This window comes from Euleptes europaea, chromosome 9 (assembly GCF_029931775.1).
Source record: "Euleptes europaea isolate rEulEur1 chromosome 9, rEulEur1.hap1, whole genome shotgun sequence".
NCBI lineage: Eukaryota > Metazoa > Chordata > Lepidosauria > Squamata > Sphaerodactylidae > Euleptes > Euleptes europaea.
This window is the reverse complement of record NC_079320.1, coordinates 70291586-70317250: the sequence shown is the minus strand read 5'-3', so window position 1 is coordinate 70317250 and position 25665 is coordinate 70291586. Positions and strand designations below refer to the sequence as shown.

At 43.6% G+C, this 25665-nt stretch overlaps 1 protein-coding gene across 1 annotated transcript in view; it reads left to right on the top strand.

The window, feature by feature from the left end:
• GRXCR1 (glutaredoxin and cysteine rich domain containing 1) overlaps nucleotides 1-14958 on the top strand; it is a 61417-nt gene extending 46459 nt beyond the window's left edge. The window contains exons 3-4 of the mRNA XM_056855838.1: nucleotides 10988-11053; nucleotides 14702-14958. Coding sequence (XP_056711816.1) covers nucleotides 10988-11053; nucleotides 14702-14881 — 246 coding nt within the window. The 3' untranslated portion in view covers nucleotides 14882-14958. The remainder of the gene's footprint in view (nucleotides 1-10987; nucleotides 11054-14701) is intronic.
• The last annotated feature ends 10707 nt before the right edge of the window (nucleotides 14959-25665 follow it).

Sequence of the window (25665 nt, the reverse complement as noted above, 5' to 3'; positions counted from 1 at the left end):
TACACAACTGAATTCCTCGGTAATTTAATGAGAAAAAAAATTAAGCCCAGGGAGTGGTCAGTGTTCCATGAGATTTAAGGTTTTGTGAAGTCAGCTTTGGGACAACACCCCAAAAATTAAACTCGGGGTGTATCTGCTAGGTTAGCTAGAATTCACAACAACCTAAGGTTGCAGGTTTACAGAGACATTCCTGGGAATTATTAGAGGTAGGTTAAATAAAAAAAAAAATACTTCACAATGAGTGGCAGTCCAGTGAAGAGGGGTGTAATAAAAATTGGCATTAATAATTTGAGATATGCAGATGACACCACGTTACTGGCAGAAAACAGTGAAGACTTGAAATGACTACTGATGAAGTTTAAAAAGAAAGTTCCAAAGCAGGATTACAACTGAACATCAAGAAGACAAAACTAATGACTACTAGGGTATTAAACAGCTTTCAGGCTGACAATGAAGAAATTGAAATTGTTCAAGCTTTTCTATTCTTTGGCTCCATCATCAACCTAAAGAGAGGCTGTAATCAAGAAATCAGAATGAGATTGAGTCTGAGAGGGCAGCCATTAAGGAACTAGAAAAGTTCCTTAAGTGTAAGGATGTGTCGCTGGTGACCAAGATCAAGATAATCCATGCCATAGTATTCCCCATCACTAAAGATAATTCATGCCAATAGCATTCCCCATTACTATGTATTGGTGTGAAAGTTGGACAAGAAATTGACGGGAAGAAAGTTGATTAATTTGAAATTTGATGTTGGAGGAGAATTTTACGAATACCATGGACCACCAAAAAGATAAATAAGTGGGTTCTAGCACAAATCAAGTCGGAAGTCTCCCTAGAAGCTAAAATTATTAAACTGAGGCTATCAGACTTTGGTCACATTATGAAAACATAAGAGCCACTGGAAAAGACAATAATGCTAGGAAAAATTGAAGGCAGCAGAAAAGAGGAAGACCCAACATAAAATGGATTGACTCAATCAAGGAAGCCACGGCCCTCAGTTTGCAAGACCTGAGCTAGGCTGTTAACGATAGGACATTTTTTGGAGGTAATTAATTCATAGGGTTACTATGTTGAAGTGCAAAGGTGATGTGCAACTGCAGACCTATATATGAAAGACGGTGTGGGAATTACCTTCCCAGGGCTATGAGAAGGATGATAGCTAAATTTAGGGTGCTGATATGCAGAGAGGTTCTTAAGCCACGTTTCAATGGCTGTTCAGTCTTGTCACGATGTACAAACCCATTCTCTATAAAGGCTGTAAAGGTTTGTGTGCTGGAAAGGAGCCTTGATGTGAAAGGCACAACCCAGAAACATTTAAGTGCAGAGATAATTGAGCTTTATGTATATAAAATCTAGCAGTTGAACAGAGCTGTCTGCGGAAAATTGAGATCTCTATTTCTTCACCCAGATTTATCTTATCACTTTAAAATATTTTTTCATGATTCCTGTCTCCCCAAGTGCACAACCTGATGCGTTACAGATGATATTTTATCTATACTTGGATACTCAGGTACAGGGCGAAATGCATGCATGTTCATAATCTATAATGTGTGAAGACTGAGCATTTTACTGTAGGGACTTGTGAAAAAGCTGCAACTGGCAGTGCCTTAGTTGTAGAATACGTTGCCCCTGGAGACTCACCAAGGACTAGGAGTGTTTTTGTATGTTACAAAGGTTGTGACATTTTCTTCTTTTTTGCTTCTTCTGTAATACAGGTTGAGTATCCCTTAACCGTAATTCGAAAAACCGTAATGACCCCACAGGTCCTCAGCAACAGGCCAAACCTCTCTCCCTCTCCCTCTCCCTCCCTCTCCCTCTCCCTCCCTCTCCCTCTCCCTCTCCCTCCCTCTCCCTCCCTCTCTCCCCCTCTCTCCCCCCCCCTCTCTCTCTCCCCCTCTCTCTCTCCCCCCTCTCTCTCCCTCCCTCTCTCTCTCTCTCTTTCAGTCCCCGCCTCTGGACATGCTGCTTTGTAATGGGCTGTGAGCAAAACAACGCTTGTGTGTCCCGCACTTTGGCTTATGCACGGAGATTTCACCTTGGCTGACCTCAGGGGAGAAGGACGAATCGGGTTAACAGAGGAATGGGAAAGTCCAGGATTTGTGAGGGCTGGAAATGAGGTCATCTCTAATGGAGAGAAAACTCATGCATAACTCCAAGGAACCACCGAGACAGACTGAGGGTCAACGTGAGTGAAAGTACCCATGCATAAACGACCTCTCTGACTGGCATCAGCCTGGCCCTGGGATTCCTTTCCTCCCCACAACTACGCTGCGAAGACACCCAGACCCCACAGTACCCATTGCAGGGCAACAAGGGATCTACGCAGGCTGGAGAGGTCCTAACTCACAATGAGGGCAAGAGGCAGCTGAGGGTTGGAGCCTGACTGGATGGAGCTGACAGGCAAGCCCAGCTGACCAGGGAGAGTGAGAGACCAGCTGCAGAGAGGAAACTGAGTAGGGAAACAGGGGGCAGCTGGGAAAGGGGAGGAATTAGAGGGAATTAGAGGGATCACCTGGGACAGGGAGCCTGAGGGAGAAAGCACCATCCCCCTTCTACCCCAGCAATGCGGTAAAATCTCCGGCAGGGAGCCTAGACGCCGACGGAGCAACAGCAACGGAGCAAAGGACCTACGCCTGCAGGAAGTGGCTACCGTGTTTGGATTATTCTGATTTTTCTCATTTTCTTCCTCATATTGTCTTTTTTCTCTTTTACCTACTGCTGTAGAAATGTATAAGATCAGTTTTTTACACTGCAGTTGATGCTGTTTTTTTGTTTTTGTATTGTTTATTGTTATCTGCTGTTGATATTGTTATACTTCTAAATTGAATTGTTTTATTTTCTAGAATTTTGTGCCCCTGGACTTTTTTTTCTGGAAAGGTAGGATGTGTGAGTGTAAAGTGCCGTCAAGTCACAGCCAACTTCTGGCAACCTAAGGAAGGGGCTTTCAAGGCAAGTGAGAAGCAGAGGTGGTCAGCCATTGTTTTCCTCTGCAGAGTCTTCTCTGGAGGTCTCCCTTCCAAATACTGACCCGGCTGCTTAGCTTCTGAGAGATCTGACAAGATTGGGCTATACCATGAAAGGCAGGATACAGAAAGGCAGGATACAAATGCCTTAAATAAATAAAAACAAAACAAACATGGTCACGTAATGAGGTATACTTAGGGTTGCCAGGTCCCTCTTTGCCACCGGCGGGAGGTTTTTGGGGTGGAGCCTCAAGGAGGGCGGGGTTTGGGGAGGGGAAGGACTTCATTGCCATAGAGTCCAATTGCCAAAGTACCCATTTTCTCCAGGTGAACTGATCTCTAATGACTGAAGATCAATTGTAATAGCAGGAGATCTCCAGCTAGTACCTGGAGGTTGGCAACTCTAGATACACTGGCTTTGTACTGAGAAGTAGAAATGGCCTGGGAGCATGCTAGGCTGAGTGGCCCCTGTGGTGGTACAAGCCAGTATTGTGTGTGTGTGTGTGGGGGGGGGGGGCTAGTAGACTCAGGCAACAGTGTTAATGGCAATGGTTAGAGTTGCCAACCTCCTGGTGGCAGCTGGAGATCTCTTGCCATTACAGTTGATCTACAGGTGACAGAGATCAGACCCCCTGGAGAAAATGGCTGCTTTGGAATGTGGACTCTATGACATTATACCCCACTGAAGCCCCTTCCCTCCCCAAACCCTGTCCTCCTCAGGCTGCATCCCCAAAATCTCCAGGTATTTCCCAACCCAGAGCTGGCAACCCTAGCAGTGGTGCAGGAGGAGGCGATAGATAAGCCAGCACCCATCATTGGTGCTGCTGGCTAGATCTGAGCCGAGTGATGCCTGCAACACTGGCAGAGCAACCAGGGCTTGGCTCTGCTTGCTGCTGGCTGTAAGGGGCCCCCTGGGCAGTAGCCCCCAGGGAACCTTTCCCATGAGCTAAATGGCCAGTCCATCTCTCTGTGCTACTGTGCCTCCAAGTGAACATTGAGAAGTGAAAGCCCAGGGGACGTTGGTCTGATGTCCGTATCATATGGCAACAAGGATGGTGAGGGGTCTGAAAGGTTGAAGGAGCTGGGTATGTTAGCCTGAAGGGGAGAAGACTGAGAGGAGATATGATAACCATCTTCAAGTACTTGAAGGGCTGTCATATAGAGGAGGGTGCCGAGTTGTTTTCTGTTGCCCCAGAAGGTTGGACCAGAACTAATGGGTTAAAATTAAATCAAAAGAGTTTCTGTCTAGACATTAGGACGAAGTTTCTAACAGAGCGGTTCCTCAGCGGAACAGGCTTTCTCGGGAGGTGGTAAGCTCTCCTTCCCTGGAAGTATTTAAGCAGAGACTAGATGGCCATCTGTCAGCAGTGCTGATTCTATGACCTTAGGCAGATCATGAGAGGGAGGGCATCTTGGCCATCTTCTGGGCATGGAGTAGGGGTCACCGGGGGTGTGCTGGGAGGTAGTTGTGAATTTCCTGCATTGTGCGGGGGGTTGGACTAGATGACCCTCTTCTGGTGGTCTCTTCCAACTCTATGATTCTATGACTTATTTCAGAGCTGCAAATTAGTTTAACTGGGATGAAAAAACAGTGGTAGCATTGGTTGTAATTCATCTCAAATTTCTCGCATCTCAAAAAGCCATCAATATGGATGTTTTGCTAATAGGAAAACTGTATTTAAATCAATTGATTTAAGATTCAGAAGAGAAATCAACTGATTGTTGATAGCCTTTTGGCATTTATATCCAAGCAAGAGTACACAGAATTCAGGTATTACCCTGTTTTCTCCATATGACTTAATTGCATTTACAAGCATGGATAACCTTTAACTGAAAGGACTTCCCTATATCAAAAAATGAATAATGCCCTCTGCTGGGATAATGATGAAGCTCATGATGATACTCTTCCAGCTGCAAAGTTTTTTAAAGAGGAACTTGGGGATTTAGGTGAGACCAGAATTTTCCCCATTCCATTCCTTCATTCTAGAATTTTACTCAATGTTTCTTAAATCTACTATAATTAGGAGAATTTCTGTGTTTTTTGTCTGGAAATAGAACATGCAGAATAAGTCATATTTTTCAGTACCTTCAGTTCATTTGTGTCTTCCCTTATGTCTGTTGTGTAGGTATGTACTCCTAACCACCCCCAAACACACACAAAACAATTTAGATGTGATTGTAGATTTGCCTGCACCCAAGATTCTTTTTGTACAGAGTTGCCCAAATACAGACATGCTCCTGTGCATTGGCAAAACACCAAACTAAAAAAACTCTTAATACTCCCATACATACAAGCAGATCAGGATTTCTCTTAGTGCAGAGAAAAGGGTGGGTGGGAGAGATGCAGAAGCTAAAAGCTGCAGCAAACTCCACATGCCCAATGCTCCATGCAAAATTTGAACCAACGGAGGATTGTTAATGCATTGGATCCACTTCAGAAACAAGATCAGGTGTTTCAGTACTCTAAAATCTAGGGAGAGTTTTGGATGAGGAAAATTTCAGAAACATCCCTGGTCTGCCCTCTTCAGTCAGTGGACTCCTTGGTACATATCCTTTTGCACTGTCCTTACATATACCAACTTAGGCTAAAATGGATTATACCTTGTTTTAACAAATGGTCCACATCTTCTCAAGCAACTTTGGAGCAAAAGGTTCAGTTCCTCTTAGAGGGCTCTGACCCTCAGCGTACCTATTTTGTTGCTCGTTTTTTGGAGGCTGCAGAGAAGAAGCGAAGGGAGATGTTTTTAGAGATGGGTCTTATTTAAGTTTTAAGGTTTTATTGTTCAAGTCCTTGGTCTAAGAACAGATGAAAGAAAGAAATATCCCTGGATTTGAATCCAATAGCACCTCAGAGAACAACAAAATTTGGGGAGCTTTTGAGAGTGAAAACTCCCACTCAGATTCCCCCCTCAGACTATTCCTAGGGGTCCCCATTCCCCATTTGGGGGGCATTATGGGCTACAGCAGAAGAAAGTAGAGAAGATGCAAATTTTGGATTTGGTTTATTGAACTCAATTTTTTCCAGGAAACCCGAAATAAGCCGAATACCCATACCAATAAATGGGTATTTCGGATTTGTTTCGGAGTTTCACAAAAGAATTTGGGTCCATTATAGTATATATGCCCAGTTGAGGAGCTCTGGGGCGGGGTGTTTTTCAAGGTAGAGTCACCAAATTTTCAGGGTAGCTGCAAGGGACTCTCCTTGCATGAACCCCAAACTTTGGGACAGGGGGTCCCATTGTATGGGCTCCTGAAGGGGTCGCTCCTCCTCCTCCATAGAAAAGCATTGTAAACTTTGGGGTTCATACAAGGAGAGTCCCTTGCAGCTATGCTGCAAATTTGGTGTCTCTACCTCGAAAAATACCCCCCAGAGTCAATCAAAAAAGTTCCCATAGGGAAAAGCCTGGGGAAAGCCAAAACTGAAAGAAGCCTAATAGGTATTCGGCCTTTTTGGCGATCGGCTATCTGGTTTAGGCTTGATTCCCAGTTTTAATATTCAGCTGAAATTAAACCTGAAAGAAGCAAAAAGGGCCTTTCCCAGGTTTATTTTCGGTTTGGTAAACCCGATATGTGCACTCCTACCCAATGATCTCTGGAATTAAGAGTGATAAGATGTGCCAACTCAAGCCTTTCAAACACAGCATAATCTGGATTCTGCCACTGAGGGGAAGGAGAGTTCCCACCTTAACAACAATGACTGCTGAAGGTATCGGTTCAACTGGACACAAAACCACTGCAGTAAAAGTCTCAATGGATAGAGCATAAATGCCAGATTTCTTAACTGTAACATCCTTTTTTTTTTACTTGAGCCATAAAGAGAGAACAACGGGTACAGTGAGCAAGACACTTAGATATACTTGGTGAATTTTATCGATTGAGAGATTGTTGTATAACCAGAAAGAGGGAAGAAGGAGAGGCAGAAAGACCAAGCTTGGAGATGCCAGAGGAGGTCTTTAAATACAAAAAAAGTTTCATTCCTGATAGTTTGCTGAAATGTTCTTCATGATGTACTTTCTGTATATGGAGAAATGTACAGTTATAAGAAATAGTAATTACCATGACAAGATATTTTAAACAGCATAAAGCTAAACAAATTTCTTCCCTTTCAAGCCTGTTGACTTCATTGGGCTTAGAAGGGTGTATCTATGGTTAGGATGGAACTGTAAAAGTACTAAATAAGGGTAAATAAACCTACATTTGAGACCAATAAGCCTGTTCATTATATACTTCCTGAGAAACAACTTATCCCGAGTGCTGCTCTTATGAAGAGTATGTGTCATTCTCTTGTAGGTGGACTGTCTTTTTCATGCAAGACACTGATTCTCATTGTAAGGTAGGCCCCATTTGGGTTAGGGGGCCCTTAGGGGAAAAGAGAAAACAGAGGATCCTGAAGCAGGTGTTACCTTCCTGATTGTCAAAGACATGGATAGACTGTATGTCTCCTTGCAGAGGATTCCTTGCAGTGGACTGCTACTATCCACATTCCATTTGTGGCAATGAATTGCATCCTCACGGCATTATCTCAATGTGACTTCAAGAGAAGTGAATTCAGAAAGAACAGCTCCTTTGTTATTATGGCTCATATGTTATATATGTTTCCTGGTGCATGTTTTTAGAAGGGGTGAGAGATACGCTATGCCTCTTTTAATACTAGTGTGGGATACCGTGGACTGCCAAAAAACCAAAAACAAATCAGTGGGGTATAGATCAAATCAAGCCTGAACTGATCCTAGAAGCTAAAATGATTAAACTGAGCCTATCGTACTTTGGTCACATTATGAGAAGACAAGAATCACTGGAAAAGACAATCACCACCACCACCACGCAGTTTGCCCACTTATACTTATTATTTGACAACTCCTCGTCTTTCTAGAGCCTTTTAGCTAGACTGTTTAGCTAGACTGAATGCTAACCCCTCTATGTTTATGCAAGGCAGAATTCTGAACATACCATACCCAGAAAGGACCCATCCTTGCTCTTCTGGCTCTATTGATTCATTAGCTCATGCCCTTTTGGAATGACACTTTTATGAGGAACTTGGATCACGTTATATCTCTCCCCTTTTAATATATAAATCTAATGCCTCGGTGTCTGACTCTGACATAAATGCTTTTTTTATTAAGTGACAGGGATCCCAAGGCTACATTGGCAATGGTAAGATTTATTTCAGTCCCTATATCCCTCAAACATTAGATTTACGCTGCTCAGGATCAATGGATCAAGGAGCTTCTAAGGGATAAAGGAAAGGAAAAGACAATCATGCTAGGAAAAGCTGAAGGCAGCAGGAAAAGAGGAAGACCCAGCAAGATATGGATTGACACTGTAAAGGAAGCCACGTCCCTCAATTTGCAAGACCTGAGCAAGGCTGTTAAAGATAGGACAATTTGGAGGACATTGATTCATAGGGTTGCCATGAGTCAGAAGCGACTTGATGGCACTTAACACACACACACGGGATAACTACCCACTCCACAGATCCTTAAATCCAGGTGAATTGTATTCATCTTTTAAAAACAAAAATCCTGACTGGCTTCATTGGTTTAATGGGCACTGTTTCTCCAGCACCATTTCTGCCTCAGCTGCTGTTTGTTGCTTCTTTCTGGAGAAATGGATCTCATCCAGTCAGAGATCCTGCAGTGAATATAATGATGTCATAATGCCAGTAGCCAGTTTAGCGACCAGATGCTATCGCTGAAAGTATGTGGTCGACGTTACTGCATAAATGATTCTTTTCACACAGATTGTAGGAACACTGCCCCAAAGAAGAGTTTGGCTCAGTGCTAGCAGGATAATTTGCAAACCCCCAGCATGAGATGCATGTTAAATACAAACACCCAGTAGTGCTGCTTAAGTCTTCAAACAGAGTCCTCTCTGATTAGCAGAAGGTGTTTTATATCTTCTTTGGCAGTTTCATTTTCTTTACAGTAACTTCATGTACTTTCAAGAAGAAAAATGGAGAGCTGTTTCATTACTGTCTTGCTTTAGCACTCAGAAATTCCCCAAGGTCCAATGTACTCAACCTAAATAATGTTATTATTCACCGCTGAATTTTGATTTTTAGCATTGCTACAATATTTTTATCACCTTTGTTCCCAGGCTATTACCGGTATATTCTCAATGTACTCTATATGCATTCAATGCTGGAAATGCTCGAATAATTGAAATATTGTTTTTCTTATGCTCATTTAGTTACATTCTCTGATGCACAATATATTTAAGAAATTGCCTTCCTGACATATTAACAAGATGCCTTCTCCTTTAAAAAAAATATGTACTTTAAAACGAGGAGCAAAAGTCTCAGCATTCGTGTACAACACTGTATATGATCCTAGGCTGAACAGCTAAATCTTGGGCAATGTCCTCTGAAGTATATAACACCTTTTATCAGCTTTATCTATTATGCCAACTGTGGCCCTTTCCCAAGATAATGATCTGACCACAGTTATCAATGCACAGATTACATCTCAGTTGGTCTACTGTAATATACTCTACGTGGGGCTGCTTTTGAAAAATGTTTGAAAGCTTCAACTGATCCAGAATGCAGTGGCTAGGCTGCTGGCAGGTTTAAGATCCTGGGATTGTATTTCACAAATTATAAAAGACTGGCTACTGGTTTTCTGCTGGGTGCAATTCAAAGTGCAGGTTATTACCCATATAGTCCTACACAGCCAGGGGCCAGGAGACCTTCTTCTCCTGGTCACCTTGAACTGCCTGAGTGTGCCTCTCAGCTGAGATCATTCTCAGACACATTTATTTATTTAAAACATTTTTTATGCTGCTTTTGCACCCAATCAGGATCCACATGGCTTTGTGTACTTCTGAAGTCTGTGGTGCAGTGGGGGAATGCAAATAATTGATCTTTTCTGTTGTGGGTCCAACATTTTGGAATTTCCTTCCCGTTGAGGCTCAGCTGGTGCTGAATGTACCATCTTTAGGGGTAAGGTCTTCTTTTTAATTACTGTTTTCTAAACAAAAGTCATAAACAGCGAGCCATTGCACCCTGAAGGGGAAGCCTAAGATTTACTACCTGAGTTTCAATGTGATTCTTTTACGGCTGCCAAAAACTAAGCCAAATGCAAAGTTATTTGTTTGTCTTCCTAAAAAGAGTTACTCCAGTCTAAGCCCATTGAAATGAATGGGCTTAGACTGGAGTAACTCTCCTTAGGAATGCACTGTTAGTAACCAAGAAGATGCAGCTTCTAGAGAGATAGAGTATTGGTTGAGCAAAGGAAAAATCAATTCAGCTCCCAAATTGAAACATTCAGGGCAATCCAAAAGAATATGATCTATAGAGTCAATTCAGTTAGTACCACATCCACAGAATCTATTAGAGTATGGGATATATTAAACCTTCCTAACAACATTGCTGGTGGCAAGATGGCATTCAAACGCGCAAGCATAAATGCCTTTCTATACTTTGGAAAAGATCATTCAAACAGGACCACATTTAGGGGTAAAGTGAAGATTTTTTTCATTGTTATAGACTTTTATGTAGTTCCTTGATTCTATCTAGGTTTGTCATTTTATTGCCCTGTTTTAACTGAGCTGCTTTTATTGCCATGACATGCTCTGTTTATAGTGTGATTAATGGATGTGGATAACGGTTTTAAATTTTGATATAGTAAGTTGTCGCAGGCACTTTGCTGGAGAGTCCAAGACATAAATGTTTTAAATAAAGAAGTGGTAGAGCATATGCTTGGCCTACAGAAGGGCCCAGGTTCAATCCCCGGCATCTCCAGGTAAAAGTATCGGGTGGTAGGTGACGTGAAGGACCTCTGCCTGAGAACCTAGAAAACTGATGCCAATCTGAGTGTACAATATTGACCTTGATGGACCAATGGTATGATTCAGTATAAGGCAGGTCCATGTGTTCATGCACATTCATGTGAAGTATGATTCCACTTTGACAAATTTCATTTGAAGGAAAAAACCTTTGTCTCGTTTCTCAGCTGCTTTTTCAAACCCAAACCTCTCAACATCACTCTCCATTAAAATGACATATTTTGTGTTTTATTTTCACGCAGGGTGCTGAGAAAATTTTGTCAATGAATGAATCAGGGGAACTGCAGGATCTCTTAACCAAAATTGAGGTAATTGTTTTTACTGATGAGTTTATAAGACACTACACATTGAAATCCCATTTTCTCATACATTAATTCCTCCGGTTTCTTTGCCAAAATCTCCCATGGTCCATCACATTGACACAAGAACATCCAAAACCTAAACTGATTTCTCCAAAAACCTGATAATTCAAATATTTTGAGTGACTGTCATTTGGATTGATAAAGATGTGCATTTGACAAGAATAACAGCTCATTTCTGAGCCTTGCAGTGCCTCCAAAGGGATCCCCCAGCTGCCACAAGGCTTAAAAAGGCATTTTTTTAAAGAGTTAAAAAGAAAACGGGGCTTCCCCCCATAGACAAGAGTGATGCTGCACCAGGAAAAACCTGGTGCAGCTGTACTGTTGTTAAAGGAGGCATTCCTGGGCTGGAGGGGCTTTGGAAGCTGACTACCATCAGCTCTGCCCCATGCCAGTGCTGCATTTCTCTTCCAGGATTTAGGTCCCAGAGAGACTGCGGCATTAGAGGAGCGGTGTGCAGTTCTGCAGCGCCCAGGCACCTACGGAACTGCCTCCGCCACCAGCTTGGGGTAGTGGTTAAGAGCGGTGGTTTGGAGCGGTGGAGTCTGATCTGGAGAACCGGGTTTGATTCCCCACTCCTCCACATGAGCGGCTGACACTAATCTGGAGAACTGGATTTGTTTCCCCACTCCTACACATGAATCCAGCTGGGTGACCTTGGGCTAGTCACACTTTCTTAGCCCCACCTACCTCACAGGGTATCTGTTGTGGGGAGGGGAAGGTGATTGTAAGCCGGTTTGATTCTGCCTTAAGTGGTAGAGAAAGTCGGCATATAAAAACTAACTCTTCTTCTTCTTCTCTTATTCCATGATAAGGTCACTTACACTGGCAGTGGGGTCACGCCACCTCCAGACCACTTTCAGTTCCCACCTCTGGAATGGGCTATAATGCTTGCCCCAAAATAAATGCTATTTGTTTTTTTTTTGCATGTTGGTGAGAGTCTGTGTTCATAGTTTTGTGTACATAGTTTTGTGGTACTCTTGTACTAGATTTTCTTTATAAGAAGGCACCAACATGAAAGTCTCCAACCTAGTGCCTAACCGTGACACCAGCAAATGGCAGATTTCATATTATGAGGAAAACATGGGGTAGCTTACTATGTGTTTTCCCCATAAATACAGGAATAGGGGTTCTTGTAGCACCAAATGGGGAGGGCATGAAGAGATGCTTAGCCTTTTCTCAGCTGACCATTTTTTCTTGGTTTATCTTCTCCATTTCCCCTCAAGGTGGGTTCTGAAATCAGGAACATCATTTGAGAGGAAAATATCCTTGGGGAAGCATTTTCAGGGAGAATTGGTTGCTTTGGATGAGGGGGGTTAAGTACGCCTTCCCCACACTAATTCTCCCTTACAATTAGCTCTGAATTCATGTTTGAGTTCAGGAACATTGTACCCATCTCAGCTAACTAACCTGGCCCAGCCCAGTACACAAGCCCACAAATGCCACACATAAGAACAGACTGGAATTACATGTTACTCAAAAGTTTCTGCCAACTAAAAATAGCAGCCCTCTGTCATTTTGTCTTCCTCTGTAATTATTAGTTGACTTTACAAAGGTACAAATAGATCACTTTCCATTTATTCTTGTTTTCCTTTGTTGTTGTAATGCGCCTGTTTGGCCCATTTTTATTGCTGATGTTCCAGATTTGTGTGTTCTTTGTGTGTTCAGGCTTATCCTGAGTTCAATGTCCTGGTGATACAGCAATTTTACCTGGCTTCATGAATAAGCAAGTTGCCCTCACCCATATTGGAGGCGGAGGAGACAACCACCTTAAGGCACATCTACTAGATATCCCGTAATAGCCAGTTGGAAGAATATTTGTGGGCAGACACATTTTTAAAAACAAATCTTGTTTTTCTTGTGTTTCTCTGTTCCTTTTTATTCTGTGCTGGCTCTTCTTCAGTTCAGTACATTTGACATATAGTATTGTTTCTTGCCTCCAAATGTTTACATATTGGTAACTCTTTTATCTGTGTTCTCTTCCTCTCTGTTTTCCTGCAGTCTCTTTTAATTGATTTCATTTTCCCAACAGAACTCCTGGATATGTGCTACTGATGTTCTCCTCAAAGGGGATTTGTTCTCTTATGCCAAATGATGGTCTTTTATCTCATACAGAATAAACAAAAAAAGAAAAGAAAAGAAAGAATGTAGATTAATTTATCCATGTGGTGTCAATTCTACTCCAGTGTAATTTCAAGGCAAATCAATCGTTAGCAATGACTGAAGAATAAGGAGGCCCAAGGATCACATCTGTTGTGCAATCACTTGATTATAATACTTTAAGCAATTCTGAACTTATTTTGATACATCATGCATTTTTAAACATCAACCTTCTGATTAAAAAGAGATAAAATCAAGCGGATCTATTACTAAATTAGGTTCCTTGGTAGTCGAGATCATAAAGAGAATACAACCTGCTTAGGTATTTTGGTAAATCGGTTTGGTCGCAATGCATGGAATCTCAATGAGAAGTTTCCACAAGGAAATGGAAAATTACATAAAAATGAAGATTCACAGCTTCTATTTGCATAAGGAAGAAACAAAATCTAATGGAGGGGGATTGACTCATAATGGTGGGGTTGCAAAAAGTCAGAGTTTCCCTACTTGAAACTGTTTTGCTTCTGTTGAGATGTTTTGGATGTAAGTGTTAAGTTTGGCAGCTCTAGGTAGGCTGAGAGAGGAAATTAATAAAACTTTTGTTTTGTAGGCTCGTATCTGTGCAATTCTAAGGGAGGGGCTGGAAGGGCTTTGGAGGCAGCACGATCCTGGCGTCGGCTTAAGTGCCACTTGCACTGTTGAAGTGGGCACTTACGCTGGTGCTGGGCTACTTGCATTCCTCCGGTTCAAGGGCTTGCACCAGCGCCAAAGGAGTGGGGCTTGCACCAGCCCTGGGAGTGGGGCTGATGTTAGTCAGCTCCCTATGCCCTTTTGCTTTGGGAAGGCCCCCTTTTGCCAGTGTGGTCTTACAAGAGCAAAAATGGTGGTGTAGCCCATGAAACTGCATACAGCAGTTGCACGGGCATCGGGGGAATTTTCCTGGGTGGCTTGCTTGCCTCGGCGCAGCAAACCGCTCAGGAGGTGACGTGGCTGCACCATGGCTCCACTGTCCCCTGCCGTGGCGAAAACACCCCCCCTTTAGATTGCACTGCCCGTCAGTAATGAAAGCCAAAAAGGTCAGGGGAAATAGAATTTAGGGACACTACAGAATCCAAAGCCCTGACCTGGATGGCCTGGGCTAGCCTGATCTCATTGGATCTCAGAAGCTAAGCAGGCCCTGGTTAGTAATTGGATGAGAGACCCCCAAGGAATGCCAGAGTGGTTGTGCAGAAGAAGGCAATGGCAAACAATCTTGGTTAGACTTTTGCTTTGAAAACCCTACATCGGCTGCAACTTGAGGACACTTCACACACACACACACACACACACACACACACACACACACGCCAAAGGTTCACAGAATAAACATTGACTTTTAAGGCCTGATTCACAATCCAGACAAATAATGAGTAGCGGTTCTCTCTCTCTCTCTCTCTCTCTCTCTCTCTCTCTCTCTCTCTCTCTCTCTCTCTCTCTCTCTCTCTCTTTTTTTTTTTGCAGAGAGTTCAACACCCCCATGCATGCCTTTCCTGCGGGGGCTTTGGTTTTATTCCGTGCTCAGCGTGCCATGGGAGCAAGATGTCGGTGTTTCGGAACTGTTTTACAGACTCATTCAAAGCCCTCAAGTGCACCGCTTGCAATGAGAATGGGTTGCAACGCTGCAAGAGCTGCGTGAGCTAAAGATGGCGGCCTCGATACATGTGACAACCTCATTTTATTATGTCAACGCAGCAGTTTGTTATACTCTTTTATATTAAGAAAAAAACATCACATTTGTCTAATTCACTCAATAAAGTTCATTTGTAAAGAAAAATATGCGTGAGAGCGAGAGTCATTTGCATCCACACAATGTGATCCTATAAGCTGGCGTATAAAAAGCCAACAAAATGCCGAGAAAGTCCCTAGTTTGTTTAACCGCAACTTTGGACAGGCTACCCTGATATTACAGTCAACATCCAAGAACATCTGAAGGCAGTCCAAGAGTTGCTGACAAATTGCGCTTCAGATGGAATAGGGTCCACATTTCATCATTGCACTTACACAGGTATCCAGATGAAATTTGAGGAGGAGTGGAAGAGTGGGGGAATCAAACCCAATTCTCCAGATCAGAGTCTGCCACTCCAAACCACTGCTCTTAACCACTGCACCACACTGGCTCTCCTGTTAGTCGGCTCCCTAAGCCCTTTCGCCCTGGGAAGGCTCCCTTTTGCCGGTGTGGACTTACATAAGCAAAAATAGTGGTGGAGCCCATGAAACTGCCTAAAGCAATTGCTGACATTGAATTCTGACAACATGCTGCACAGATTGGGCACTCCCTCAAATTCACTTTCTGCTGCTGATGAATCATTTGACTATGTATGGATCACATCTGAGAGACCTACAAGAACCACATTAAGTCATTTCCAGTATTACCATGTTCAAGAGGAACATGACATGGGTTTGGAAATTCTGCCCAAACCCAATACCTAAATTTGAACACATTGTTTTATCTATGAGATACATCGGCTTATGTGCAGAAATATCCCTCCCATTTTTCCCCATCTCTAATGAATATTCTGAAGGAGCCCCATGGCGCAGATGGGTAAGCTGCAGTACTGCAGTCCAAGTTCTGCTCACGACCTGAGTTCGATCCCGACAGAAGTTGGTTTCAGGTAGCCGGTTCAAGGTTGACTCAGCTTCCATCCTTCCAAGGTTGGTAAAATGAGTACCCAGCTTGCTGGGGGTAAAGGGAAGATGACTGGGGAAGGCAGTGGCAAACCACCCCGTAAACACAGTCTGCCTAGTAAACGTCGGGATGTGACGTCACCCCATGGGTCAGGAATGACCCGGTGCTTGCACAGGGGACCTTTACCTTTACCTTAATGAATATTCTCACCCGTCTTTCCTTATATAAGAGTGACCATGACATTGTTAGCCATTTCTCTTGAGATGAGAGAGATGCAAGTCATCAGTTCCCTTTTCTTCTTTCAAACTGGTTTATACATCAATGGAGTAATGTCCACTTGGTTGAAAGTCAGTTCACGGGACTAAACTGGAGCAGTGAACAACACCTTTCAACTTGCCGTCACAGTTCTGTTATGGTGCAATACATATGGGAAGATTTACAAACTGGGTTCATGCTATAGTAGCCAACAGATGCTCTATGTGTGCTGCAGTATACAGGGACTGAAACTACCTACATTTTCCACATTCTAGCTGTGATGGAGAAACATGAGTTGCTGGTGCAGGGCTATCTGAGAGGGGTGGCTAACATTGAAACAACCATAACTGTAAGTCAGATAAAACACAATACAATTTTATTTGAAAGAAGAAGAAGAGTTGTGGTGTTAAACGGCCACAACTTATTTCTTAACTCTATAAACAGCTGTAAGGATTGGCGCAGCATCTGGGGCAGGATCCCTAACATCTGCTGACCCCAATGCGGACTGATGTTGTTCCTCGCCTGGTCCCAGCAAATCCAGCTCCAGTTGAGCCTGGAACCATAGACTTATTGTTATAACAGGATAATTATTGCAGAGTGCTATGTTAGTCTATTGGAGCAAAAATAAAGATGAGACTTGGGGTCACCTGAAAAACTAACCACGTTTTAGTCCAGCAAAGGCTTTCGTTGACTAGAGCCCATTTCTTCATATGCAATCAGTGGATCCTTACGGTGCAATATATTATGTAGATGTATGGAAAAGAACTTAAACAGCCGCCTCAAGGAATCATGAAATGCTGGAAGCACAAAGTGAAATGTAAAATTCAAATCTAATCAGGAAAAATACTGAGACCATCTGTTAGTCTTGCTAGTTTAAGATGGAAAAATATTTTTTTCAGACTTTGGATTTAATTGATGCTGATTTGGGGGTAATTGCATTTACTGGATTGATGTTTGTTTCGAATTTCTGTTAGGGACTGATTCTGGATTTTTCTTGGACCCTGATGGTTTTACTGGCCATTACAAGCGCAGGCAAGTGTGTGCTTTTATGATTCTACACATGTAAACAGCTAGAGGTAAGCATACAACCCAATTTAATTAATCATAAAAAGAAAGAGGATGAAAAGCAGATTCTCTCTCTCTCTACCTCATACTGCTTCTTATTAGTTTTAAGCAGATCGTTAAATATATACAAAGCTAGACCACATTTGAACAGCTGCGAAAATCAATCACAAATGCATAAAATTTCACAACTGAAAGAGTGATAGGTCTACTATTATCTTTTAATCAAAGAGGTAATGTCTCCATGTGATTAATTTTTGGAGGAAAGGAATCATTAAAAGATTTCTAGCCTCAGAAAAATAGTTACATTCAAAAGTCATGTGATACAGAGGGTCTACACTACCTTCATCGCAGTCACATACTCTGTCAGAGTACGGTATCTTAAGATACCTTCCTTGCAAAACTGTAGATGGTAAGGTGTTAAGGTGCACCAATACTGAAGAACAGTCAAATATGAACAATAGTTGGGACACTGGCCTGGTGGAAGAATCCCAATAAATTGAGTAGAACAAACACATTGTGCTCTACAGATTGTACTGTTGTAATCATACCTAAATAAACACTTTGTAATCATGCTCATAGCTTCCTGTCTGGTGACTGAAGGGAGTCCAAGGAAAAACCGAAGAGCAGAAGTTGTTGCTTTACAAGTTTATCCCAATGGGAAACATAAGAATCCTCTCTAATCAAGCTGAGGTAGCCCTCTTGGGTGTTGAAGTGTATAATTTAAACGTTAACCTTCAACCAAGTCCCAGGTTCAAGAGATGATTGTCCCAATTCAGCTTGGAGGGTCACCCCATTACACAATTCCGAATTCCGGAGATGGAACGTAGATTATCAATGAAGATTGCTCTTCTGTCACAGGTACATATACAACATCTGGGATAGAAATGGCTTCAGGAGGAAGTGAGACCTAAAATATTTCTACTATTTATTTGAGGATATTTCTGTTAAGTCCGCGTGGGGAGTACACACGAGGTCGAGACGGAGTTCCAACAACAATGCTTTATTGTAGTGAAGAACAGAACTAAACAACACAGTGCAACGGCCCTGCTTATATGCCCCCCTGACTGCCCACAGCCACTCCCCCCTAAGCCGTGATAGGGGGGGAACAACCCTGGGTCGCCAATGGCGCGTGCCGGTTTGGGCCAATGGCGCGTGCAGGGTTTAGGATCCTTCGTCTGGGACTCAAGCTCCTAAGTTTCCCCCTGCATATCGCCTAACTATGTACATACATAACACTCCTCCCCCCTAAGTCCGAACACTACAAGAGCACACAAAGTCCTTGAGGTGACTCGGTCGTTTTCGTGCCCGCTGCGATCGGCGCGGCGCTGGAACAGGCGTTGCCGACACGGGAGCTACCGCTTGTGCGGCGATGGTCAGTTCGGTTGCTCTTGTGGCGGGAAGGGCGTCTTCTGGCGGTTCCTCGGAAATGCAGGCTGATGATGAGCTCGGCCTGGCCATTGGTGGCAGGGTGGAATGGCGCGGAGGTCACGTGACGAATCAAGTTGTTCGCCATGAACTCTTGAAATTCCGCTGACGTGAATTGTGCCCCGTTGACTGAGACCACTGTGTCCGGCAACCCGTGTGTTGCGAAGAGCTACCGCAGCACCCAAACAACCACCTGGGCGGTCATGGAGGAGACGGCTACCACCTCTAGCCATTTTGAGAAAGAGTCCACTACGACTAGGAATGTCTTGCCCTGAAAAGGCCCCGCGAAGTCGATGTGTATGCGGGACCAGGGCGTGTGCGTTGACTCCCAGCGCTGGATAGGGGCGCACGGCATCTCAGGTAGGGACTCCTGGCAGAGTCGGCAGCATTTGACCCATTCTTCCACGGCGGCATCAATGCCCGGCCACCACACGTAGCTCCTCGCCAGCGCTTTCATGCGCACGATGTCTGGGTGGCAGGTGTGTAGAGCCTCCAGGTCCCTCGTGCGGAGTTTGGCTGGGACGACTACCCGGCTCCCCCAGAGCAGGCAGCCCATGTGCAGGGACAGCTCGTGTTGGCGGTTGGCAAATGGCGTGAACTCTCCGTCTGGCCAGGTTGTCGGCCACCCCTTCCCCACCCAGTTCAGAACCCGGGCAAGGGTCCGGTCCTTGGCCGTGTGGGCGGCGATGTCCATGGCGTGCAGGGGTGGCTCCGGCAGGGTCTTCAGCAGCAGGACATCGTGGGCCGGGGCGGGGTCGGAGCCGGGATCCTCGAGCGGCAGGCGGCTGAGGGCATCCGCGTTCACGATGCTCTTCCCGGGACGATGCAGGAGCCTGAAATCGTAAGCGTTCAGGAAGATCGACCAGCGGAGCATGCGGGGGGACAGGATCTGCGGCGTCTGGCGGTCCGGCACGAACAGCCCCAGGAGCGGCTTGTGGTCCGTCACGACAGTGAAGGGACGGCCGTTTAGGGAGGGGAGGGACTTCAATGGGGCATAATGCCATAGAGTCCACCATCCAAAGCAACCCGGGGAACTGATCTCTGTCCCCTGGAGACCAGTTGTAATCCCTGGAGATCTCTAGCCACCACCTGGAGGTTGGCAACGCTTCTCCTACCTGATATGCTCCTTCCGTTTTGTGTTAGGCTCTGCTGTGCTATGCTTGCAGAACTCATTCTGAATGCATATTTGCTATATCTCAAAAATTATACCTCATTTCTGTGAAGTCTGGAGTACAGCTATAAACCCTATCATGATGGCAGCTGACCTGAATGGTATTCGGTAGCTGAAGGACAAGAAGGGCTTGCCTGCTTTGACTTGACTGATTAAAAGATCTCATGCAATTTTATTAAATATATGGTGGGAAATGTTGTGTATATTCCATCATTGTTTCTGCAATTTTATAGCTCCAGGCAAGTTTTCCTGTTTAATCCTCTATACTTACATAAAGCCTTTGATGTACAAAATAATTAGGTTAAAGGAAGTTTTCTTTTAAAAAAAATTAAAACAATAAGAAAGATCATTACTACAGAACACATTCCATCTTTTTTCTTCTGATGAGACATAGTGCCTTTAGAAATCGATTTCCATCAGCTGAGTTGTGTTCTTCTGCTTTGCAGTTTGAAAATATATTTAATAACAGCAGCCCTGTCATGTTCCACAATGGACTAAATTAACAGCAGGCTTGGTGTTACTAGGACAATCTCCTAGGCCCCAAATGGCTATGACCTAGCGGTAACACCCTGAAAAATAACAGGTCACAGGTGCTTTGCACCACTAAATAAATTAAGACAAGCAGTTTATTTATAAAATCTAAACAGGATTAAGTTGGCCAAGTACACGGAGCCTTCATAAAAAGAGGTTTTGGGTGCTGATGTGCAGCATATGGGATGCGTACATGAAATGCTTCCATTTACCTAGGTAATTTACTGCTGTTCATGGAGAGGTGAATTGATGTCTGACGTTTCAGAACAATGCTATCACAAAATTACCAAAGTGTATTTTTCAAAACATAAAAGTGTGCATGTCTGTATCTTTAATGTATACTGATATAATTGTTCTTGTCTTTTCCCAGGGAACCCTAGGAATTGTAGTACTGAGGGGAAAATATAGAACTAATAGGATTCTGGACACTGCCAAATTTATGAATCCCATTACATGTTGGAAGAAGCAGTTATCTTCAAAGTGATATAAAAGAGCTGTGCATGTCCTATTTATTTATTTAGAACTTTTCTATGCTGCCTCTTCAGGAAACTTGCTACAGTATAGATAAGCCATAGGTGAAGTTTCTAAAAAGTTTTATTTGATAGTTTTTACCAAGATTCCCCATTGTGGCACCGACAGGCAACATGGCACCTGCCAGTACTTCCCTTGGAACGGGCTAAGCTTTTCAGAAAGTGGGCAGAGCCATTGTAAGGCAGGGCTGATTGGCTGCACCCATTCACATGAAAGGGTTTTCCATTGGAAGATCGGAAGGACTGGCAAACACCTGTCCTTTCCTTACAGCCCATTCCTGAGAGCTGTAGCGGCCGGGGATGGCATGGCTGTGGCAGTGCCATGGTGCCTCCAAAGAGGTTTTGCCACTGCAGCGGGGGGGGGGGGAAGGGCTATTTTTAAATAAAAATTAGGAAAAGGGGGAGAAAGCCCCATTGAAAACAGTGATGCTGCGCCAACAAAAGATTGGTGCAGCACTGCCGTTGCTTAAGGGACTGAAAGGGATTAGGAAGCTGCCTAATGGCAGTTCCGCCCCCCTAAAACTCCCTGGGTACACCTCCTAGGATGCAGGCGCGAGCACTTGTGCTGGGAGGACGTCGGCGGGAGGCCAAGCTGGCATCTGTGGGCTGCGCTGCTGCCGCAGTCCAAGGTAGCCGGTGTAAGTGCCCCTACGCTGGCATCTGTGCCAGTTTAGACAGCGCAAGTGGCACGGACGCCGGCATATGGGTAGGGTTGCCAGGTGCCTCTTTGCCACCGATGGGAGGTTTTGGGGGTGGAGCCTAAGGAGGGTGGGGTTTGGGGAGGGGAAGGACTTCAATGCCATAGAGTCCAATTGTCAAAGCGGCCGTTTTCTCCAGGTGAACCGATCTCTATTGGTTTGAGATAAGTGGTAATAGCAGGAGATCTCCAGCTAGTACCTGGGGGTTGGCAACGCTACGTAGGGGTCATGCTGCCTCCTAAGCTCATTCAGCCCTCAACCTGAGGAATGGGCTGTTAGTTTGTGGTTCCATTCCCCATTCAGGATTTTATTCTCTCCAGGAGGTGTGAGGAGGAAGGTATTTAACTTGGCTCTGCCTCCTGTGGCAGCCTTTTTGGGGTAGCACTCACCACCCCACCTTAAAATTCCAAAAGTGCCTGCAGACCCAAAAGTTGGGGACCCCTGGTTTTGACATTTCCATAAGTGAATGCAAGCATGTTTGAAAGCACAGACCTCGTTAATGTCAAATGTTGGTCAATCCCAGTAAGATGGCATTCTTCCCTTCACCCAGAACAAAGAAAGTCAGTCAACCAGGTTGCACAAAGGAAGTCCTTCAGATCTGAATAATTCTGTTCTCCTCCTAAGGAGACTTGCTCCTTTATATACCAAGGGATGTCATCATGGGCAACTTACCCAGCAAGCTGTTGAACATAAATCCTAAAGCAAAATTTAATAAATTACCAAAATAAAATACAGCTCAGGGTACATCCATACATTGTTGGATATTACGCTATCAATGCATTATAGTAGATAACTGGAACTGGATTTTCCTGGCTGTACAAAACAATTCAGTTGTAAATGACTGTAGAACATCCAGCAAACTGTAGATGCAGCCATAGTCTTGCTGAAAGGAGTTTTCAATAAACGTTCATCTCTACCCAGTAAAATATGAAGAACTGACCCTTAAAAAGCATCCAGTATGGTCACTACATATACATCCGTATACCATTTACCCATCTCCACTGTACTGTATGGATTCGTTTCACTGTTATTAATAAAAGAGGAAATTGTTTTTCTTTTTCTCTGGTGTGCTAGTTTCATTTGCAATGTATTTTTTTCCAGTGCAAGGGTATCCAATATTTTATTTGGGGAAAGAAAATCTCTATCGTACTTAACTTCTAATTCCCCTCCACTCCAAATCCCCTTTTAAAATAGGCCATGGATTTTTTTTTAAAATGGCTTTTTATTGCTGAAAGTACTTTAAACATCACCAACCATGTTTAAAAAGATAACTGCAGAAGCGCCTTGCCTTATTTCCAGACCTTGCCATGTATTATGATATTAGAGCTAATTTTATTCACTCAGAATTAAGGCACATAATGTGACCACAAAAGCATTCAATGGGAAACATTTATGCCCTAAATAATTTACGGGGTGGGAGAATTTAGATTGCTCAGTTTACTTTAAATAATTTAGGGGTGATACGAAGGCACAGTGTAATCCAGTTACAATTTACAGTATAAAAATTAGGGGAAATTATATCTATCCTCTTCTTTTTCTTCCTATAATCCCTTTTCTTTCCTTGGGGGTATTGAACTGAGAAAAGACCGTTTTTTCCAAGTAAAAGGTTGCGCATAATGTGGTGTGTTCAAATGCAGCTGGCTTATCTGTCCCATTATGAAAAATGGCTTTCAAATGAGTTAGAAGATTTATGAAATCCGATAAGTTCCTGCTAAAGAAATGGCACTTTGCAACGTTTCATGTAAGGCCGCCTTGTTCCAAAGTCCAGACTCTGCACTTTCGCTTTTGAAGGAGCCAGCGTGTCTCCTGACAAAATAATTTCTTTTAATAACCAATTAGCAACTGCTAAATGGGTATGAAAAACGATAGCAGTTTATTCTATAAAATTATCTTGTGGGAATATATTACCATTGGCCTTCCCTGGTGCCCTGGCAGCAACTTGTATTTTGAATTAGGACATCAAATTTTGCTCTGAAGGCTCTGAAGTTTGATTGTAGTTGATAAGGAAGACAGTCACTACACTGCAGATTTTTGCTAGTTCAAAATTATGGTGGATCTGACCATAGCTGCAATCCTGAAGGGGTGGGGGAAGCTCCTTAGCAGCTGGCATGGCCCCGCACTGGCAGAAGTGCCCATTTAATCTGTGATAAGGGGCACTTATGCCAACACAGGTGGCATCCACGCTGGTGCCGGGATGACACGCCGTAGCTCGGGCGCAGGTGCTGCGTCCTGGCAGCGTTCCAGTGTCACAAATCCTGGGAGGCATTCCTGGGGGCGAAGCTAACTTTAGGCAGCTTCCCAACCCCTTTCACCCCAGGAACACCCCTTCCCACAGCGGCATAACCGCAACACCTTTTCTTGGTGGCATGGCCTCACTGTTTTCAATGGGGACATTTTCCTTCTTTTATATTTTTAATTCCTTTTATTTTATTTTCAGCAGCTGGGAAGCCTTTGTGGAGGCAGCTTGGCTGTGCCTGCTCCTGGCCACTGCCTAACTCCCCCCCTTCAGGAATGGGCTGCAAGTTGCATGTATAGGGGGACCAGGTCACCTGCTGTAACGGGAGACCTCTTGCCAATGACCCCCCATCACCTGCTGCTGCTTCAAAGGCTGGGGGGGGGGGGAACATGGCGGGGGTCTTGCTGGCATCACACCAACACATGATGTCACTTCTGGTGAAAACCCGGAAGTGGCCTTATTGTGTCAGGGCGATATTCTAGGATTTGCCCCAAACTCTATGGTTTAACTGGTTTTGTGCTAGAATTAACATAGCACATTGGGACTGTGCTGGCGAGCCAGTCCCTAGCCCCCAGTTTCTCTTGTGGGTTTCTAGTCACAGCTGGCAACAGGTGGAGGGACCAAAGACTATGGCCATTTATTCATGGAAGGTTTTGCATTGGATTTGTCACTCTATAGGTGCACATTTTTCTCCATCTGAATTCTCAAAACTCTGCATGGTGGATTATTTTTGAGTTTTGAGAATATGGATGGGGGAAAAGTGCATCTAAAGAGTGCATCTAAATCCAATGCAAAACCTTCCATGAATAAATGGCCTATGATTTGCTCTAAGTCTCTCTCTGCAGCCGTGCTAGATAGGCAGGGGTTCTTATGAACCATTTTGGTGACAACTGAGTGCTAAGTGCGACATCAGATCCTCTCTGGCATTAGAGTAGACAGCCAATAATCTCAAGACAGTTGAAGTTTAAATGCCATCCTCATATTTGGTGGAATATAGCCCTGTAAGCATTGCCATGCCTCGGGATTTTGAAATTACACCTTTGGAGTACAGATCTCTTAATTAGTGTTGGAGTCATTCATGAACGTTGACTGACATAAAGAAGGATTTTTAAAAACAATTTTGCTGTTTCAAGCTGAATGAATTTCCGAGGGTCAAAAAAGTCTGCAATGATTCAAACAGTCTAATCATCAACAAAATTCAGGCACCTGTTTCTGTGAACGAATGGATACCTTCCGACTGCTTGAATACCTTTTCAACATTCTTATAAGGAAATTAGCAACTAACACTAGTGCATCATCATTCTGTTTTGAATGAACCATCCAATTAATTCAGGCATCAAAGTACTGAGTCAAACTAGGGGACATGAAGGTTGTAAATGTTTTTGTACTCCTTGAAAAATTCTTCTACTCTTCTAAGATTTTTTGTTTTTGTTTCAGAGGGGGCTTCAAAAGGCATCAATATTTTAAAAATGGAAATATCTATTTAAAAAAAAATCCAGGCACTGATATGCATGAGAAAATAGCAACAGAACTCTTTTACTGTGCTTTAGTACCAGTGGGGGGTTACCGCACTTTGTATTCCCAGCGACGTACTAAGAGTTTGAAAATGTTATAAAAAACATCGCTTTAAAAGGGTTTTTGGATACCACGGCTTATAAATGGTTGGAAGATGTCTTCACAGCTAAAGGGGCCAAACAAAGTGCGGACAGTATTTTTTATAACATTTTCAAACTTTTAATACATTGGTGGGAATACATAGAAAGTGCGAACAGTATTTTTTATAACATTTTCAAACTCTTAATACATCGCTGGAAATAAAAGTGCAGTAACCCCCATAGCTTTAAACAGCATCTTTTAAAGTGCTTTAGCATAGACTTAAGTACACAGC